Here is a 21,349-nt window from a genome sequence, read left to right as displayed (position 1 = left end):
AGGCACAGTATGAGATTAACAACAGTAACTAATAATAAAACAGAACAATTATAATAATTTACTGTAACAAAAGTCATGTGAATGTGGTCTCTTTCTCTCTTCCTTAAAAGATCTTATTGTACAAATTTAATGCCTTCTCCATCTTAACTAAGCACTTATTGCACTGTGGCCATAACTTGTACAGTTTAAGGTATAACAGCAAAACTAGCACAGTATTTCCTTCCTCACAATTTCACAAATAAAACATTCGTGCTTACCTTAGATCCATCAGCAAATGATTTTTTTTTCCTTTCCTTATTAAGTCAAGAACTTTCATCTTTTCACTTAAAGCAGCGGTCCCCAACCTTTTTAGCACCAGGGACCAGTTTCATGGAAGACAATTCTTCCATGGGGAGCGGCGGGTGAGGAGGGGATGGTTCAGGCAGTAATGTGAGCGATGGGGAGAGGCAGATGAAGCTTCACTCGCTTGCCCACCGCTCACTCCTGCTGTGCGGCCTGGTCCCTAACAGGCCACAGACCAGTACTGGTATTCAGCCCAGGGGTTGGGGACACCTGACTTAAAAGAAGCACTTACAGCTTCTCTTTAGCAAATCCAAATTGCTGGCATCACTACTCTTGTGGTTTGGGGCTATTATTAAGTAAAAAGGGTCACGTGAACAAAAGAACTGCAACATCTCCACGGCTGATCTCATAATCCACAGGGCTACTAAGTAACTAACAAGCAGGACAAAGGGATGGTTCACACCCTAGCCTGGAGGGAGCAGGATGGTGCAAGATTCATCACGCTACTCAGAAAGACACACAACTTAAAATTTATGAATTATTTCTGCAATTTTCCATTTAATATTTTCACACCAAAGTTTACTATAGGTAACTGAGTACTGCAGAGGGAAAACAAAACCTTAGGTAAGAGGGGACTACAGTACTCAGGTTTTAGAAAGTACCTAAAAAGTTAGATCCTACTTTTAAAATGAAGGTAGAAAATGAAAACAGTAATTAGAAAAAGTAAACAAGAGAGCAAAAGCCAGCTCTACCCACCACCAGTCCCTCCCATCAGGAAACTTGCACAATCCTCTTAGACAGCCTCATCCACCAGAGGGCACACAGCAGAAGCAAGAAGAACTACAATCCTGCAGCCGGTGGAACAAAAACCACATTCACAGAAAGATAGACAAGATGAAAAGGCAGAGGGCTATGTACCAGATGAAGGAACAAGATAAAACCCCAGAAAAACAACTAAATGAAGTGGAGATAGGCAACCTTCCAGAAAAAGAATTCAGAATAATGACAGTGAAGAAAGTCCACGACCTCGGAAAAAGAATGGAGGCAAAGATCAAGAAGATGCCAGAAATGTTTAACAAAGACGTAGAAGAATTAAAGAACAAACAAACAGAGATAAACAACATAGTAACCGAAATGAAAAATACACTAGAAGGAATCAATAGCAGAATAACTGAGGCAGAAGAACGGATAAGTGACCTGGAAGACAGAATGGGGGAATTCACTGCTGTGGACAGAATAAAGAAAAAAGAATGAAAAGAAATGAAGACAGCCTAAAAGTCCTCTGGGACAACACTAAACACAACAGCATTTGCATTATAGGGGTCCCAGAAGGAGAAGAGAGAGAGAATGGACCCAAGAAAATATTTGAAGAGATTATAGTCGAAAACTTCCCAAACATGGGAAAGGAAATAGCCACCCAAGTCCAGGAAGTACAGCAAGTCCCATATAGGATAAACCCAAGGAGAAACATGCCGTGACACATAGTAATCAAACTGACAAAAATTAAAGATAATGGAAAATTATTGAAAGCAGCAAGGGAAAAAGGACAAATAACATACAAGGGAACCCCAATAAGGTCAACAGCTGATTTCTCGGCAGAAACTCTACAAGCCAGAAGGGAGTGGCAGGACATATTTAAAGTGATGAAAGGGAAGAACCTACAACCAAGATGACTCTACCCGGCAAGGATCTCATTCAGATTTGATGGAGAAATCAAAAGCTTTACAGACAAGCAAAAGCTAACTGAATTCAGCACCACCAAACCAGCTATACAACAAATGCTAAAGGAACTTCTCTAGGCAGGAAACACAAAGAGAAGGAAAGACCTACAATAACAAACCCAAAACAATTAAGAAAATGGTAAGAGGAACATACATATCGATAATTACCCTAAATGTCAATGGATTAAATGCTCCAGCCAAAAGACACAGACTCACTGAATGGATACAAAAACAAGACCCTTATATATACTGTCTACAAAGGACCCACTTCAGACCTAGGGACACATACAGACTAAAAGTGAGGGGATGGAAAAAGATATTCCATGCAAATGGAATTCAAAAGAAAGTTGGAGTAGCAATACTCATATCAGATAAAATAGACTTTAAAATAAATAATGTTACAAGAGACAAGGAAGGACACTACATAATGATCAAGGATCAATCCAAGAAGAAGATATGAGAATTATAAATATATATGCAACCAACATAGGAGCACCTCAATACCTAAGGCAACTGCTAACAGCTATAAAAGAAGAAATCGACAGTAACACAATAGCGGGGGAATTTAAAACCTCACTTACACCAATGGACACATCATCCAAACAGAAAATTAATAAGGAAACACAAGCTTTAAATTACACAATAGACTAGATAGATTTAATTGATATTTATAGGACATTCCATCCAAAAATAGCAGATAACACTTTCTTCTCAAGTGCACATGGAACCTTCTCCAGGATAGATCACATCTTGGGTCACAAATCAAGGCTCAGTAAAATTAATAAAATTCAAATCATATCAAGCATCTTTTCTGACCACAATGCTATGAGATTAGAAATCAATTACAGGGAAAAAAACATAAAAAACACAAACACCTGGAGGTTAAACAATACGTTACTAAATAACCAACGGATCACTGAAGAAATCAAAGAGGAAATCAAAAAATACCTAGAGACAAATGACAATGAAAACATGATGATCCAAAACCTATGGGATGCAGCAAAAGCTGTTCTAAGAGGGAAGTTTATAGCAATACAAGCCTACCTCAAGAAACAAGAAAAATCTCAAATAAACAATCTAAGCTTATACCTAAAGGAACTAGAGAAAGAAGAACAAACAAAACCCAAGGTTAGCAGAAGGAAAGAAATCATAAAGATCAGAGCAGAAATAAATGAAATAGAAACAAAGAAAACAAGAGCAAAGATCAATAAAACTAAAAGCTGGTTCTTTGAGAAGACAAACAAAATTGATAAACCATTAGCCAGACTCATCAAGAAAAAGAGGGAGAGGACTCTAATCAATAAAATTAGAAATGAAAAAGGAGAAGTTACAACAGACACCACAGAAATACGAAGCATCCTACGAGACTACTACAAGCAACTGTATGCCAATAAAATGAACAACCTGGAAGAAAAGGACAAATTCTTAGAAAGGTATAACCTTCCAAGACTGAACCAGGAAGAAATAGAAAATATGAACAGACCAATAACAAGTAATGAAATTCAAACTGCGATTAAAAATCTTCCAACAAACAAAAGTCCAGGACCACATGGCTTCACAGGTAAATTCTTTCAAACATTTATAGACGAGGGAACACCCATCCTCCTCAAACTTTTCCAAAAAATAGCAGAGGGAGGAACACTCCCAAACTCATTCTATGAGGCCACCAACACCCTGATACCAAAACCAGACAAAGATGCTAAAAAAAAAAAAAAAAAAAAATTACAGACCAATATCACTGATGAACATAGATGCCAAAATCCTCGACAAAACACTAGTAAACAGAATCCAACAACACGTTAAAAGGATCATACACCATGATCAAGTGAAATTTATTCCAGTCTCCAAAATATACAAACAGCTCATGCAGCTCAATATTGAAAAGACAAACAACCCAATTCAGAGATAGGCAGAAGACCTAAATAGACATTTATGCAAAGAAGGCATGCAGATGGCCAAGAAGCACATGAAAAGCTGCTCAACATCACTAATTATTAGAGAAATGCAAATCAAAACTACAATGAGGTATCACCTCACACCAGTTAGAATGGGCATCATCAGAAAATCTACACACAACAAATGCTGGAGAGGGTGTGGAGAAAAGGGAGCTCTCTTGCACTGTTGGTGGGAATATAAATTGATACAGCCACTATGGAGAACAGTATGGAGGTTCCTTAAAAGACTAAAAACAGAATTACCATATGACCCAGCAGTCCCACTACTGGGCATATACCCAGAGAAAACCATAATTCAAAAGGACACGTGCACTCCAATGTTCACTGCAGCACTATTTACAACAGCTAGTACATGGAAGCAACCTAAATGCCCACTGACAGACGAATGGATAAAGAAGATGTGGCATATATATAGAATGGAATATTACTCAGGCATAAAAAGGAATGAAATTGGGTCATCTGTAGAGACGTGGATAGATCTAGAAACTGTCATACAGAGTGAAGTAAGTCAGAAAGAGAGAAACAAATACCGTATACTAATGCATGTATATGGAACCTAGAAAAATGGTACAGATGAACCGGGTTGCAGGGCAGCATTGAGACACAGATGTAGAGAACAAACGTATGGACACCAAGTGGGGAAAGTGGCGGGGGCGGGGGGGTGGTGTGATGAATTGGGAGATTGGGATTGCCATATATACACTGATGTGTATAGAATGGGTAACTAATGAGAACCTGCTGTATAAAAAAATAATTAAAATTTTTTAAAAAAAAGTAAACTTACCAAATATATTAGTGGAGTGTCCTTTCCTTGCAATAGGTCTCAGTTCATTATGTCCCCATCCATATATCCTGTAATTATCCCATGCATGTTTCATCATCTGAGAAAGGAAAAATTATAACCCATCAATTTATATTTTTCACAGACTGTTATCTTTATATTTCACATAATTTAGAGATTCTATTACTATATCCTTACACATTCTCCTGTATCTCCTACTTTAGTATATTTTTCTATTAACACCTGTATCAGTGTGAAAACACACATAATCATGTTTACCTTAAGTCTATACAACAGAACAAAAAATGAGTTGTAATAGAAAAACTGTTTTTATTGGGGAGAAAGGTGTCTATTTGGCATTCTTTCCTTTTAGGAACTGCCAATCCTTTTGGAAACAGCTCTCCTTCCCTCACTGTGATTATGACAAAGCTGTCAAAAAGCGGCTCTGATTCCACAACCAATTAACACAGCCTAGCTAGAGTATCCATAACCTTTAGACCAAAGATCAGCAAACTCTTCCTATAAAGTAAATATTTTAGGCTCTGCAGTCCGTAAGTATGTATAGCAACTACTAAACTTGGCTATTGCAAGCAAGTTTAAAGCAGCCCTAGACAATACATAAACAAATGGGCATGACTGGGTTCTAATTAAACTGTATTTTAAAAAACTAAAAGCAGCCCTAGACAATACATAAACAAATGAGCATGACTGGGTTCCAATTAAACTGTATTTTTAAAAAATAGGCAGCAATCAGAATTTGGCCAGCAGGTTGTAGTTTGCCAACTCCTGACCTACACAAAGTGATTGAGTACATGTGACTCAAGTAAAGGCAATCAAGTTCTTTCATACATATTGTTATAGACACCGGCAGACAGAGGGACTCTCATTTTGCAATCTCAAGATCTATGTAATATATAATCCTGGAGCTGATGGGGTCTCTCTCCCAACATGTAGAAACTAAATAAAAAAAGAAAACAGAAAGAGACATGCATATTATTGACAGTAACATCTACAGACTTGGATTCAGCCAAACTTGAAGCTCTAGTTCAGAGCCCCTAAGCTAAAAAATATTTTTATATCAATTAGTTTGAACTGAGTTTCTTACAAGCCAGGGAGTACTAAGCTACACAACAGCAGAGTATTTAATTATATATTAGTTGAATTATGTAATAGTAGCCTGTGGTATATCAAACGTAATAGTCATTAAAACATTTATCAACTTGTTTTTTGCAGCCAGCATTACTCAGACACCAAAACTAGGCAAAGACATTACAAGGGAATTAAAAACCAACATATCTCAAAATTCCTTAACAATTCCTTAACAAAAAGTGACAATATATAAAGAGGATACTAGACAATGACCAAGTGCAGTTTAACCCAGGAATATAAGTCTAATTTAACACTCAAAAACACATCACTATAATTCACCATGTTAACGGAATAAAAAGAAAAAAATCATACAAGCATCTTTTTAGATGTAGAGAAAACATTTGACAAAATTCAACACCAATTCATGAAAAAAACTTTCAGTAAACTACAAGGCAACATCCTCAACTTAATTAAGGGCATCTTCAAAAAAAACCTACAGCTAACATCAAACTTAATGGTAAAAGACCCCACTCCTAAAGTTGAGAACAAATCAAGTACATCTATTCTCATCACTTCTTTTCAACAATGTACTGAAAGTCCTAGCCATGGCAATAATAAGAAGAAATAATAGGCATAAAAATCAAAAAGGAAAAAGGAAAAGTACCTCTATTCACAGACGACATGACTATGTACAAGGGAAATCCTAAGCAATCTTAAAATAAAAAGCCACTAAAACTAGAAGATGACTTCAGTAAATAAGATACACGTTCTGCAAACTAAAATAAATTATATTTCTATATGCTAGTAATGAACATGAAATGGAAATTCGAAAACAATTCCATTTATACTAACATCAAAAAACATGAAATAGAACATGTGCAAGAACTACAAAACACTGCTGAGGTAAATTAAAGAAAACCTAAATAAGTGGACAGATATGCTCAGGGAATGAAAAAGTCAATATTGTTAGGATGACAATTTTTCCCAAATCATCTACAGATTCAATGAAAACCCAATCAAAATCCCAGCAACCTTTTATTTTCACAGAAAAGCTAATTCAATAAAGTCAAAGGACTTAGAATGGCCAAAACTATTTTTAAAAGAACAAAGTTGGAGGACTTAACTGATTTCAAAACTTAACTATAAAAGTCAATCAACACAGTGTCGTACTCTCATTAAGGACAGGAATATAGATTAATGAAACAGATATGAGTCCAGAAAGAGACTCAACATCTGTTGATTTTATCAATTGATTTTGAACAAAAGTGCCAAGGTAATTCAATCAAGAAAGGATAATCTTTTCAACAAATAATTCTGGAACAGTAAAAAGCCCTATGGGGAGAAAATGAAGCACAACCTTTACTTCACACAATAAACAAAAAAAAAAATAACTCACAACAGATCACAGACTGAAATGTCAAACTAAAACAAACATATGCCCACAAAAAGACTTGTACACAAATGTACATAGCAACTTTATTCATAATAGCCAAAAACTGGACCAAAGGTTGAACAAATGTTCAACAGGTCAATGAATAAAACAAATCATCGTATAGCCATACAATGGAATACTACGAAGAAAAAAAAATTACCTTTATTGTAATATACATAGATGAATCTCAAAAACATGCTGAGCCAAAGCCCAGAAACAAAATATCACATACCTTATGACTCCATTTCACTGAAACTCTAGAAAAGACGAATCTAATCTATAAATGATTAAAAGCGGACCAGCAGTTGCCTGGGGCCAAGGAATGGGGTAGACTGAAGAGGGGCACAAATAAACCATTCTGAGATTATGGACCTATTCACAGCTTGATCGCCACTGTTGTTACTCAAGTATATACATCTGTCAAAACTCATCAAGCTATACTCTTAAAATAAATACATTTTATTGTACATAAATTATGTCTCAATAAAGTTGAATTTTTAAAAAATCTAATAGCCTGTCCTATCTTCCCCAGTTTCCTTTCCTTCCACTTTCCTAAGCCAATTACTTAAACTCTTTGACCTGTTTTTCTATTTACCACTATATTTCTAAGTACATTTTTTACTGCTATTTCTTGATTTTAAAAAAAGTTTTAGCTATTTACTACATTCCCCTATAGTTAAGATAATTTAGCTTTCGTATACACTATCAGCTCACCTCCACATAAACTTCCCCACATATATTCCCTGGCTCACATCCTTCCAATGTAGTTAACAACATGTTTTTCTTACAATTACTATATTATTTTGTTCAACTTTTGTTTTCCCTGATGTTAACTACTGGTCTGAAGTTTGGTGGGTATTTTTGTTGATGTAATTTTAAATGTAACAATTATTAATTTACTTCCAAATTATACTTGAGTTTCAAAATTTGTCTCAATATAATTAAACACATCAGATAAACCATCAGTTCCATTTCATTCTCTGATAAATCCTTCCTGAGGCTCTCTATCCTCCTAACTCTAACCTGGACTTCCATTCTCTCAACCTGAAGCACAGCCATCATCTGATCCCCTTTTTCACAGTCCTGAGACTGACCTTCCTTTCTCTCTCTAGTGACAGATCCTGTTTCCAAAATCGTTTATCTTCCTATTTTTATGCTGAAGCATATTTTGCAGTAGCAATCTGAGAAAACATCTAAAAATATCTTTACCCTCAGATTTGATTCATAATTTGGCTGAATATATAATTCTTCCTAAGCCTTAGCTCCATTCTCTTCCACTTTCTAATATTATTGTTGAGGAATCTAATGTGCCATTATGTACAATCCAAATCTTTTGGGTGAAACTATTTTTTTCTCTGTAAACTTTTAGGATCTGTTTTTCATGCCTCTTTTTCTAAAATTTCAGTAGGAGCCTTTGAATTGTTTCTTTGACTTCTTCCCCTCTATTTTCCCTGTTCTTTTTCCAAAACTCCTAATTAATCACTGGTTAGATGTTCCAGATTGATCTTATCATTTTTCTTGTTTCCTTAATCTTTTGTCCTTCCAAGAGATTTGCTCAATTTTATCTTCCAACTCTTCTACTGAATTTTTTAATGTATCAATATCTTTAATTTCCAAGAACTCTTCCTTATTCTGTAAATGTTCCTTTTTATAACTTATTCTCATTTCATGAATTTAATTTTTTGGCATCCTAAAGATATTCTTTTTTGATATATGTATTCTGCTCTCTGTATGGCTTCTGTATCCTCTAAATTCCTTTCTTCCATTTGTCTCATGTGAGAAACTTTCCTTACATGTCTGGTGATCCGTGGTTTGCTCTTCACATATGAGTGAAGCACTTACAAGACAATCAAAGGCTGTCAGTGAAGAGGCAAGACTTATTGACTGAGCCTCATCTTAGGGAGCTCAGATGAAACCCAGGGGTGTTTCACTGAGAAATAGACTAGGTCTTTCCTCTTGGGCCAGTCAAGTCTCTCCAGACAGAAGTCCTTCATTTTCCTGCTAATTGAAAATACACCTGGCTGCCAGAATTCAAAGAGTTGAGCAGGATAAAGTTGTCTCAATATTCAGAATCCATTTTTCACTTAATTCCCTCCATCCCCACTACTCGCTTCACTTTTTTTTTTTTTAAACATCTTTATTGGAGTATAATTGCTTTACAATGGTGTGTTAGTTTCTGCTTTATAACAAAGTGAATCAGTTATACATATACATATGTCCCCATATCTCTTCCCTCTTGCGTCTCCCTCCCACCCTCCCTATCCCACCCCTCTAGGTGGTCATAAAGCACCGAGCTGATCTCCCTGTGCTATGCGGCTGCTTCCCACTAGCTACCTATTTTACGTTTGGTAGTGTATATATGTCCATGCCACTCTCGCACTTTGTCCCAGCTTACCCTTCCCCTTCCCTGTAACCTCAAGTCCATTCTCTAGTAGGTCTGTGTCTTTACTCCCGTCTTGCCTCTAGGCTCTTCATGACCACTTTTGTTGTTGTTGTTAGATTCCATATATACGTGTTAACATACGGTATTTGTTTTTCTCTTTCTGACTTACTTCACTTTGTATGTCAGATTCTAGGTCCATCCACCTCACTACAAATAACTCAATTTCATTTTTCTTTTTATGGCCGCTTCACTTTTTAGAATGACCTCTGTCCTTTCCCCTCAGCCATACTTGGTATTCCCAAAATCTAGATCTTCCCTAATTCATCCATCCAAAAGTAAACTTTTGGTCTTCTTTTGGGGAAGGGAGGACAGCAACTAGGATGCTTAGGCTAGAGAATTAGGGATCTAAGGGTTAAGAGCTCCTTTAAAAACTTTCAAATAATCCTTTTCCAGCTCTATTTTATACCCCTGCCTTCAGAGGTAAATGGTGTTTCTAATTCTTGATACTTTCAGATATTCTGCAGATATTCACATCACCTTGCCTCTTGTTAGCTTCTTCCCCTGCAGGCTTAGATTCCAACTTTCTCTGCTTACTAAGTCAGTTACCATAATGTTTAACAGGAGCCTACACAGGGATTCTTAATATGTTTTATGTTAATTTACAAGAACCCTGGATAATATGTATGCTCTATAGGATTCACTTAGCAGGTCTGGGTTGTCCAAACCCTGCACATCCTCAAAAAAGGTCTGGCCTGTACCAGCCTCCTGGAAAATAACCTCTAAACCTTTATTATCCTGCCTGTTAAGAGTATCTTTGTTTACCTGAAGTCTTGGGCCATGTCAGATAGTTTATGCTAAAACGTGATTTACAGTGGGGACCTTGAACCACACGGTATCAGCATGACCTCTGGAGGGGCTGAAGAACTAAGATTAGCCAACCCTACATAATGAACTCTTGATAAACAATCTGGACACCAAGGCTGGGGTGAACTTCCTTGGCTGGCAATACATTGTGCACATTGCCACAAATCATTTCTGGAAGAATTAAGCGCTGCCCGTATCATTGCACTGGGAGAGGACAACTAGGAGTTTGTACCTGGTCTCTACTGGACTTCGTCCTATCTGCCTTTTCTATTGATTTTAATCTGTACATTTTCAGCTGAATACACCAAAACCATGAACCATGAATGCAACAGTTTTGCTAAGTTCTGTGAGTACTCCCAGTGAATCACTGAGCCTGTGGGTGGTCTTGGGTCCTCTCAACACACACTGTTACCTATCTGAATTATTATGTACATCAGACAGTATTTCAATAAATTCTAATGACATCTAAAAAAAAGGTCAGGCATCTGAAAAGAAATGTATCAAAGTCCTCAACACTGTCCAAAGAAAGTGCCTCAAGCAGCCTGAGTATAAAACACAGAATCCAAAGGTGAGGTAAAATCAGAGGACATATTTTATACCAATTCATAAGGCCACGCTTAAAATACCTGCAAATCTTCCATATTCATTACTAGAATATATCCAAATAGATATCTATTTGAACTAAACTTATTGTCTTATTTTATGATGAACAATAGATTTGAAATATTGTTGATGCTATTACACTCTAACAAAGTTTTTTCTTCATAAGCAGTACAACTACAAACTCCACCCAGAATTAGGAGTTCTAATTAACAAAGTTCTACTAAAATATTCACTAGATTTCCTCTCCCTCTGGTACTCTCTTTATCTCCAAATAACTCCTAGAATAACAAATTGACAGACTTCTGAGACCAAAAGAAATTTTTAAAAAGTTGAAATCAATCCTTCCCTACTCTTCAATCCATTGAGACTCTTTGGAAGGATATGTTCTTAATCTGCAGTATAGTTAAGTGGTATCACAACGGGTTCCTTGAAAGATGGCAGACATAATACTAACTCTTCAGAAACATGTTTATGAGAAGATTTACATAATATCTAGCAGAGTTCCGAGTAACTAAACACTTAAGAAATTTCTTATTAAATGATAAATTGTTATGGATATACTCTACATTATTTATAAAATACTGAACATCAAAAGATCTCTGAACACAGGGTGAGTAATGTAACTATCCAAACAACATTATATCAAAAATTTTAAGTATTCTGTAATTATAATCGATATTAAGAGAGTTTTAGCTCTTACTGCCAACTTGCAAACTGAACTACAATTTTGACCTCAAAACAAACAAGATCAAAGTATGACACCATAGATGGTACAAATACAGACAGATATTGGGTTGGGTGGCCAAAAGATTCATTCAGTTTTTTCTGTAAGATGGCTCTAGTAGCGCTTAGTTGTCTTTAACTTCATTCCAAACAATTTTATTAGATTGTATTGTGACAGACCTCATATCAGTGTGCATTAAAAAAACAAACCAAAACTGGTGAATTTTTGTGCAGCCATTTTAATATTGAAGATGGAAGAAATAAAGCAACATTTGGGGCATATTATGCTTTATTATTTCAAGAAAAGTAAAAACGCAACTGAAACACACAAAAAGATTTGTGCAGTGTATGGAGAAGGTGCTGTGACTGATCAAACATGTCAAAAGTGGTTTGTGAAGTTTCATGGAGATTTCTCGCTGGATGATGCTCCATGGTCAGGTAGACCAGTTGAAGTTAATGGCAATCAAATCGAGACATTGAGAACAATCAATGTTATACCGCACAGGAGATAGCCAACATACTCAAAATATCCAAATCAGGCATTGAAAATCATTTGCACCAGCTTGGTCATGTTCATCACTTTGATGTCTGGGTTCCACATAAGTTAAGCAAAAATAAAACTTCTTGACCATATTTCCGCATAGTAATTCTCTACTTAAACATAATGAAAATGTTGTTTTGAAAACAAATTGTGATGGGCGATGAAAAGTGGATACTGTACAGTAACGTGGAATGGAAGAGATCACGGGACAAGCAAAATGAACCACCACCAACCACACCAAAGGCCGGTCTTCATCCAAAGAATGTGATGTTGTGTATATGGTGGGATTCGAAGAGAGTCCTCTATTATGAGCTCCCTCCAGAAAACCAAACGATTAATTCCAACAAGTACTGCTCCCAATTTGACCAACTGAAAGCAGCACTCGACGAAAAGCATCCAGAATTAGTCAAGAGAAAATGCATAGTCTTCAATCAGGATAACCCAAGACCACATGCCTCTTTGATGACCAGGCAAAAACTGTTACAGCTTGGCTGGGAAGTTCTGATTCATCCGCCGTATTCACCAGACATCGCACCTTCCGATTTCCATGTATTTAAGTCTTTACACAATTCTCTTAATGGAAAAATTTTCAATTCCCTGTAAGACTGTAAAAGGCACCTAGAACAGTTCTTTGCTCAAAAAGATAAAAAGCTTTGGGAAGATGGAATTATGAAGTTGCCTGAAAAATGGCAGAAGATAGTGGAACAAAATGGTGAATACATTGTCCAATAAAGTTCTTGGTGAAAATGAAAAATGTGTCTTTTTTTTTTTACTTAAAAACCAAAGGAACCTTTGGCCAGCCCGATATAGATAGATAGATAGACAGACATATCCATATCCATAACACCCCGTATCACAAATCTCAGCTTATTACCTCTTTAATTTTTTCCCTTTTCTCTCTTAGGTCATTATCTTCTGGTTCTCCACCATGTGTTCCTATAAGGTTTGGTATAGGAACTGCTGGCAGTGGCTTTTTCTCTTTTGTCTTCATTTCTTGGACTACCTTATTTTTCTCTGTCTGTATTTCTGCTCGGATTTCCTCTCTTGACTTTTTTAATTTTTCTTTTGCTTCTTCCAGGGCCTTCTCATGATCAGCTCGAATTTTATTTCTCAAACGTTCTTCTTCTTCCCTATAAGAAGAGGAGAAAAATAAACATAAAACTTAAAGTTTCCTCCACCAAACCCTGATAGTTGTTTTCTGCTCCTGCCATGAAAAAGAATGATCCATAGGCTTCCCTGGTGGCGCAGTGGTTGGGGGTCTGCCTGCCGATGCAGGGGACACGGGTTCGTGCCCCAGTCTGGGAGGGTCCCACATGCTGCGGAGCGGCTGGGCCCGTGAGCCATGGCCACTGGGCCTGCGCGTCCGGAGCCTGTGCTCCGCAACAGGAGAGGCCACAGCAGTGAGAGGTCCGTGTACCACAAAAATCTAGATTTCCTCTCCCTCTGGTACTCTCTTTATCTCCAAATAACTCCTAGAATAACAAATTGACAGACTTCTGAGACCAAAAGAAATTTTTAAAAAGTTGAAATCAATCCTTCCCTACTCTTCAATCCATTGAGACTCTTTGGAAGGATATGTTCTTAATCTGCAGTATAGTTAAGTGGTATCACAACGGGTTCCTTGAAAGATGGCAGACATAATACTAACTCTTCAGAAACATGTTTATGAGAAGATTTACATAATATCTAGCAGAGTTCCGAGTAACTAAACACTTAAGAAATTTCTTATTAAATGATAAATTGTTATGGATATACTCTACATTATTTATAAAATACTGAACATCAAAAGATCTCTGAACACAGGGTGAGTAATGTAACTATCCAAACAACATTATATCAAAAATTTTAAGTATTCTGTAATTATAATCGATATTAAGAGAGTTTTAGCTCTTACTGCCAACTTGCAAACTGAACTACAATTTTGACCTCAAAACAAACAAGATCAAAGTATGACACCATAGATGGTACAAATACAGACAGATATTGGGTTGGGTGGCCAAAAGATTCATTCAGTTTTTTCTGTAAGATGGCTCTAGTAGCGCTTAGTTGTCTTTAACTTCATTCCAAACAATTTTATTAGATTGTATTGTGACAGACCTCATATCAGTGTGCATTAAAAAAACAAACCAAAACTGGTGAATTTTTGTGCAGCCATTTTAATATTGAAGATGGAAGAAATAAAGCAACATTTGGGGCATATTATGCTTTATTATTTCAAGAAAAGTAAAAACGCAACTGAAACACACAAAAAGATTTGTGCAGTGTAGGGAGAAGGTGCTGTGACTGATCAAACATGTCAAAAGTGGTTTGTGAAGTTTCATGGAGATTTCTCGCTGGATGATGCTCCATGGTCAGGTAGACCAGTTGAAGTTAATGGCAATCAAATCGAGACATTGAGAACAATCAATGTTATACCGCACAGGAGATAGCCAACATACTCAAAATATCCAAATCAGGCATTGAAAATCATTTGCACCAGCTTGGTCATGTTCATCACTTTGATGTCTGGGTTCCACATAAGTTAAGCAAAAATAAAACTTCTTGACCATATTTCCGCATAGTAATTCTCTACTTAAACATAATGAAAATGTTGTTTTGAAAACAAATTGTGATGGGCGATGAAAAGTGGATACTGTACAGTAACGTGGAATGGAAGAGATCACGGGACAAGCAAAATGAACCACCACCAACCACACCAAAGGCCGGTCTTCATCCAAAGAATGTGATGTTGTGTATATGGTGGGATTCGAAGAGAGTCCTCTATTATGAGCTCCCTCCAGAAAACCAAACGATTAATTCCAACAAGTACTGCTCCCAATTTGACCAACTGAAAGCAGCACTCGACGAAAAGCATCCAGAATTAGTCAAGAGAAAATGCATAGTCTTCAATCAGGATAACCCAAGACCACATGCCTCTTTGATGACCAGGCAAAAACTGTTACAGCTTGGCTGGGAAGTTCTGATTCATCCGCCGTATTCACCAGACATCGCACCTTCCGATTTCCATGTATTTAAGTCTTTACACAATTCTCTTAATGGAAAAATTTTCAATTCCCTGTAAGACTGTAAAAGGCACCTAGAACAGTTCTTTGCTCAAAAAGATAAAAAGCTTTGGGAAGATGGAATTATGAAGTTGCCTGAAAAATGGCAGAAGATAGTGGAACAAAATGGTGAATACATTGTCCAATAAAGTTCTTGGTGAAAATGAAAAATGTGTCTTTTTTTTTTTACTTAAAAACCAAAGGAACCTTTGGCCAGCCCGATATAGATAGATAGATAGACAGACATATCCATATCCATAACACCCCGTATCACAAATCTCAGCTTATTACCTCTTTAATTTTTTCCCTTTTCTCTCTTAGGTCATTATCTTCTGGTTCTCCACCATGTGTTCCTATAAGGTTTGGTATAGGAACTGCTGGCAGTGGCTTTTTCTCTTTTGTCTTCATTTCTTGGACTACCTTATTTTTCTCTGTCTGTATTTCTGCTCGGATTTCCTCTCTTGACTTTTTTAATTTTTCTTTTGCTTCTTCCAGGGCCTTCTCATGATCAGCTCGAATTTTATTTCTCAAACGTTCTTCTTCTTCCCTATAAGAAGAGGAGAAAAATAAACATAAAACTTAAAGTTTCCTCCACCAAACCCTGATAGTTGTTTTCTGCTCCTGCCATGAAAAAGAATGATCCATAGGCTTCCCTGGTGGCGCAGTGGTTGGGGGTCTGCCTGCCGATGCAGGGGACACGGGTTCGTGCCCCAGTCTGGGAGGGTCCCACATGCTGCGGAGCGGCTGGGCCCGTGAGCCATGGCCACTGGGCCTGCGCGTCCGGAGCCTGTGCTCCGCAACAGGAGAGGCCACAGCAGTGAGAGGTCCGTGTACCACAAAAAAAAAAAAAAAGAATGATCCGTGAGAGAAACTTGGATCTACCTGCCTGAAGAAGAGGATAAATATATCTTAGTATGAGAAAGAAAATGAGTTCTAGATGCTGAAGAGCAACCACTCACACAGTGGAGAAAAAGGGAACCTAGAAAGTTACAATTTAAGGCCCAAGTAAAAACAGAAAATAGCAATCAATAACTTATTAGTAGACACATGAGAAAAAAAAAAGAGAGAGAGAAAAGAGAGACCAGTGAAAAACTAGATGGGGGAGAGAAAATAAAAAATAGAAGTAAGTATCAAGAGGGGACCAAATAATAAACAACAAGGTCCTACAGTATAGCACAGGGAACTATATTCAATATCCTATAATAAACCGTAATGGAAAACAATATGAAGAATATATATATATATGTATAAGTGAATCACTTTGCTGTAAACCAGAAACTAACACAACATTGTAAATCAACTACACTTCAATTAAAAATAAAGAAAAAAGCTTAAGTAAATAAATAAATAAGAGCATTTCATAAACTGATGTGAAGAGGGGACAAAGTATAAACATAGGGTCAAAGAAAGAGAGAGAAGCAGGAAAGATAAGAGGATGGGAAATTTTTTATTTGTTATATATGCATCATGGACTTCTAAAATTTTGGAAATTCCATCGATCTTACAACACAATGGTCCAACTGATGTGAGCATGACCACTTAAAATTCTCTTGAGCCCTTGTTAAAAACACAGATTCCAATTTAGCAGGTCTGTATGAGACCCATGAATTTGTATTATTAAGAGCTCCTTTGATGATTCTGGTGTGCATACAGGTTTGGAAACCACTACTGCAGTAGATACCTACTGGGTTTCTACCCAGCGCTGAATCTTTTCTCCACCTCCACCCCAATCCACGTGAATGAATACAGGAGTGGTAGTTACTATTTTCCAAATCACCCAGTGATGACTACTCTAAGGGGGTCACCAAAGTTACCTCTCTAGAAACTGAATTCAAACTCTGGACTTACAACATTGCTGGTGAGATTGTAAAACAGTACAGCTACTTTGGAAAAGTTTAGCAGTTTCTTTAAAAACTAAACGTAACTATCACAGAATCCTGCAATTGCCCTGGACATTTATCCCAGAGAAATTAAGGCTTATGTTCACACAAAAACCTATACACAAGCCAGTTACAAAAAGACAAATACTATATGATTCCAATCATATGAGATTCTTAGGGTAGTCAAAATCATGGAGACAGAAAGTAGAATGGTGGTTGCAAGAGGCTGGGGGAAAAGAAAAAACAGGAGGTTATTGTTTAATGGGTGCAGAGTTTCAGTTTAGCAAGATGAAAAGAGTTCTGGATAGTGGTGACGGTTGCACAACAATATAAATGTATTTAATACCATTGCACTGTACAAGTAAGAACAGTTAAGATGGTGAATTTTATGTTATGCATATTTTACCACAATTTCAAAAATTGGGGGGGGATCCTATACAAAAATGTTTATAGCAGCTTTACTCATAACAGGCAAAAACTGGAAGCAACCCTTATGTCTTTCAACAAGTAAATGGTTAAGTAAACCACTGTTTATACTGTGGTATAGCCACACTATGGGAATACTACTCAGCAATAAAAAGAAACTATTTGTAAACACAACTTGAATGCATTTCAAAGGTATTATGTCAGTGAAAGGAGACAGTCTCAAAAGTTACATTTTACTTGACATTCTCAAAAAGACAAAAATAGAAGGATGATGACTATATTAGTGGATGCCACAAGTTATGGATAAGGGGAGAGGTTAACTATAAGAGAATAATACAGGACAGTTTTTCTGGATTATAGCATTGTTATATATCCTATTTCAGTGGTTACACAAATGTGAACATGTGCTGAAAATCACAGAACTGTATATCAAGAGAGAAAAAAATCAATTCACAGCCTAGTATTTAAAATAAAATGTTAAATGTTTAGAGAAAAAGAAAATTGGATACCTTGCTGTGAAAAAGGGCTGATGAGGAAAACAGAAAAGAGGAGGAATCACAGCAGAGCCAGAGAGTCAGGGACAAACAAGGTCATCCGGGTAGCAAGAAAAAGTCCACAGGGCCTGCAGACAGACTGGATATGAAAAAAGTATGGCACAGAGGAGCCAAGGTTGGCCCCAGTGTGGATCCAAGGGTAATCCTGGGCTGATCTATTCAGGAGACTCAGGCAGATGAGGGTAGCAGCAGCAGACAGGTGCTGAATAAAGTCTTAGATAAGGTAACCAAAGTAAATACAGGCAGGTACCACCCAATTGCCTTCCAATCCCCCTCCCCCTCCTTACCAACAGAAAACATTGTGCCTAGGCCTAGAGAATAGATCCAAGAAGAATCATTTTGTAGTTGGGAAAAAAGTACTTGAAGTAGAAGTACTTAAGCAAAAAGTTAGGAGACAAGGATTCCAGTTCCAGCTCTGCTCCAAACTCACCCAGCAACCTGGCACAAATCACTCAAAAACCTCTAACATCAGTACTTTCTTCAATAAAAATAGGAAAACAAATAATACTCTCCTAATACACTTGGCTACACTTATCCAAGGTAAGTACAAGTATTTAACAAAACTGTAATTTTCTATACAAACATAAACCATTAATTATATCAAATCCTCCAATCTCTGTTTCAAAATACAAGTGAATGCAGTAATCCCCACAAATGCACTTTATTCCTGCTTTTCCTTTCTTCCTTAAGAACATCTTTCCACAATAATCATTTAGTAGCACCATGCGTTTTCTTTCTCGTTTTTTCCCCTATATATCTCAAATTTTTATTTTGATCTCTTTTCAAGGAGCTCCTCAAATTTTGCTTTAGTGCCCAAATTTCTAGATTTTAAATTACACCAGCTGGATCATATGTTCTGGATGTTTATTTTCACCTGAATGATCTTTGTTTTACTTATGTTTTTAAGATTTTTTTTTAACTTTGATATCTTCAACAGATAATCATGTTGAACTTCCATTTGCAAATGTCTCTTGCTTTTCATCAGTGCCTTATATCTTTCTATGTAGTAAAGAATTTGGCCTTGCCCAAAGAGAAGTCTGGCCTTGTCCTCAGCTTCTGGGAGGTAATCTGTCAAACGTCATAGAAGTGTCCTTGTTTATGGTGGGTGCTGACCACACCAGATTTTAGGATGGGGTTGGCCACATCCAATAGTCCTAGGGTGGGGGCTGGCCATGCTAAAAAAAATCCAACAATACCACTTAGGGTAAGGGTTTTGGGTCACAAAGTATGAGCCAACATGGAGACTGAGTTCAACTACATGGGAAATCAATTAATCATGCCTCGAAAACTCTGGACCCCAAAGCTCATGTGAGCTTAGGTGGGTGGCAACACATACTGTCACACACTGATGCTGGGAGAGTAATGTCCTGACTTTAAAAGAAGAGGACACCAAAAGCTCCACATTTGGAACCTTCCTGGAATTTATCCTATGTGCTTCTTTCCCTTGGCTGATTTTAAACTCCATCCTTTCTCTGTAATCTATAATCCTTTCATGAGTGTGATAACTTACAGTGAGTTTTGTGAGTCCTAGCAAATTATCAAACCTGAGGGTGGCTTTGGGAGTCCCCTGAAATTTCAGGTGGTATCCGAAGTAAGGGTGGTCTTGTGGAGGACTGTGCCCTCAAACTTTGCAGTCTGGCTAACTCTGGGTACCATCCAAGGCTTCCAAAAAAAAATCTAATCTTAAATCTACAGGTTCTCATGAGATTTGAAATTACTTTTTCAATTATATCCTATGTGTAATAGTTAAATCACTTTTTGATATCCCATAAGTAATATTAGGTTTGGGGTTTTTTTTTAGTTGTTGTTGTTGTCTCATTTTGTTTTGTTTTTGTTTTTTCCTTCCACACACCCTTGATCCTTGAAAATCAGAGGCAAATGACAAAACTAATAATTGTTTTGGGGTTAGATATACCAGGCACAGACTTAGTCAACTACTTAGATTATCTTATTTAATCCTCATACCAATTTATGAGGCACCTTATATTTAACACTGTTCTCCATCTTATTAGGAAAACACTAAAGCACAAAGAGAAAAAGGAATTGGCTCAGGGTCTCAGAGCTAGTAAGTAGAGAGCCTAGGTACAAACACGCGCATTTTGACTTCTTAAACTATGCAAATACTGCCTTTCACACAAAAGATGAATTTTATTTAAGAGATTGTCTCTACTGTGTAGACACTGATACCATTCCCTCAATATCTTGCTCCCTTCCTCCTTAGTCTTAGAGCCATCAATTTTTAGCTAAGCATATGCTCCTGCAAAATAAAAATTCTATTTTTCAGCTTCCGTAATAGAAACTGCCCTATAGATCAGAAACAGACTTCTACTTTGCTTCAGCTTAAGCCACTATTATTTTGTGATTTTTATGGCTGGTGAATGACCTAGTCTTTACTGAGCCACTCTCCACCCTAGATGTCCTCTTTCCCTGAGACTCTTGTTAGTATCTAAGGGCTGATCTGCCAGAAATAAACTAACCAAGTAATAGATTTCCTTCTCCAATTAGAGTGTTTAAATAAATCATGTTTGGAAACATTCTGAAAGATAAATACAACCCTAGATTACAGAAGAACAGATAAAATTACATTGAAATCTTGTTTGGCAAAGATTTAGGTGAATATACATTTCCCTTTTATATTCACTACATCCTTTTTACTAGAGTTTTACTCTTCACCTACAAACATGAAGTCTCATCCACCCTTAAAACATTAAATAAAAACTTCCTTCAAAACTGCCTCCAGTTCCACCTTCACTGGTGTCCCCCCTCCTTCCTTTTACCACCATACTTTTTCAGAGTACTACATTTGCTGTTTCCACTTTCTCTAACCTCACATCTCTTCTACCCACCACAGTTAAAAACTGATAGCTAAGTTTTTCCTTCCTTTGAATTCCCTGTTTCTCACACCTGCCTTTCCAACAAGCCTCTAATTATTGGCTTTACCATCATCGATGAACCCCCAAAATGTATTCCATCCTCATTTCTGTTCTTACTCTATATACCTTCCTATTCAACATCATCCAGCTGTATTTTCTCAACTATTATATCAAAATATTTATAGTCAGCCTTTTCCACGT

General features: G+C 37.0%; 1 protein-coding gene across 4 annotated transcripts in view; it reads right to left on the bottom strand.

The window, feature by feature from the left end:
- The window catches only part of MAN1A2 (mannosidase alpha class 1A member 2), a 168,752-nt gene that overhangs the window by 103,216 nt on the left and 44,187 nt on the right, over positions 1-21,349 (bottom strand). For 3 of the 4 annotated variants that reach the window (XM_024764826.1, XM_024764827.1, XM_024764825.1), the window contains exons 2-3: positions 15,707-15,962; positions 4,743-4,839 (exon numbers count right to left, since the gene is read on the bottom strand). In XM_024764826.1, coding sequence (XP_024620594.1) covers positions 4,743-4,839; positions 15,707-15,962 — 353 coding nt within the window. Of the gene's footprint in view, positions 1-4,742; positions 4,840-13,248; positions 13,501-15,706; positions 15,963-21,349 lie in introns of those variants that run through there. The other variant, XM_024764828.1, reaches the window with a different exon arrangement.

This window comes from Neophocaena asiaeorientalis, unplaced genomic scaffold, assembly GCF_003031525.2.
Source record: "Neophocaena asiaeorientalis asiaeorientalis breed wild unplaced genomic scaffold, Neophocaena_asiaeorientalis_V1.1 scaffold62, whole genome shotgun sequence".
In the NCBI taxonomy this organism is placed as follows: Eukaryota; Metazoa; Chordata; class Mammalia; order Artiodactyla; family Phocoenidae; genus Neophocaena; species Neophocaena asiaeorientalis.
This window is presented reverse-complemented; position numbering and strand designations above follow the sequence as displayed.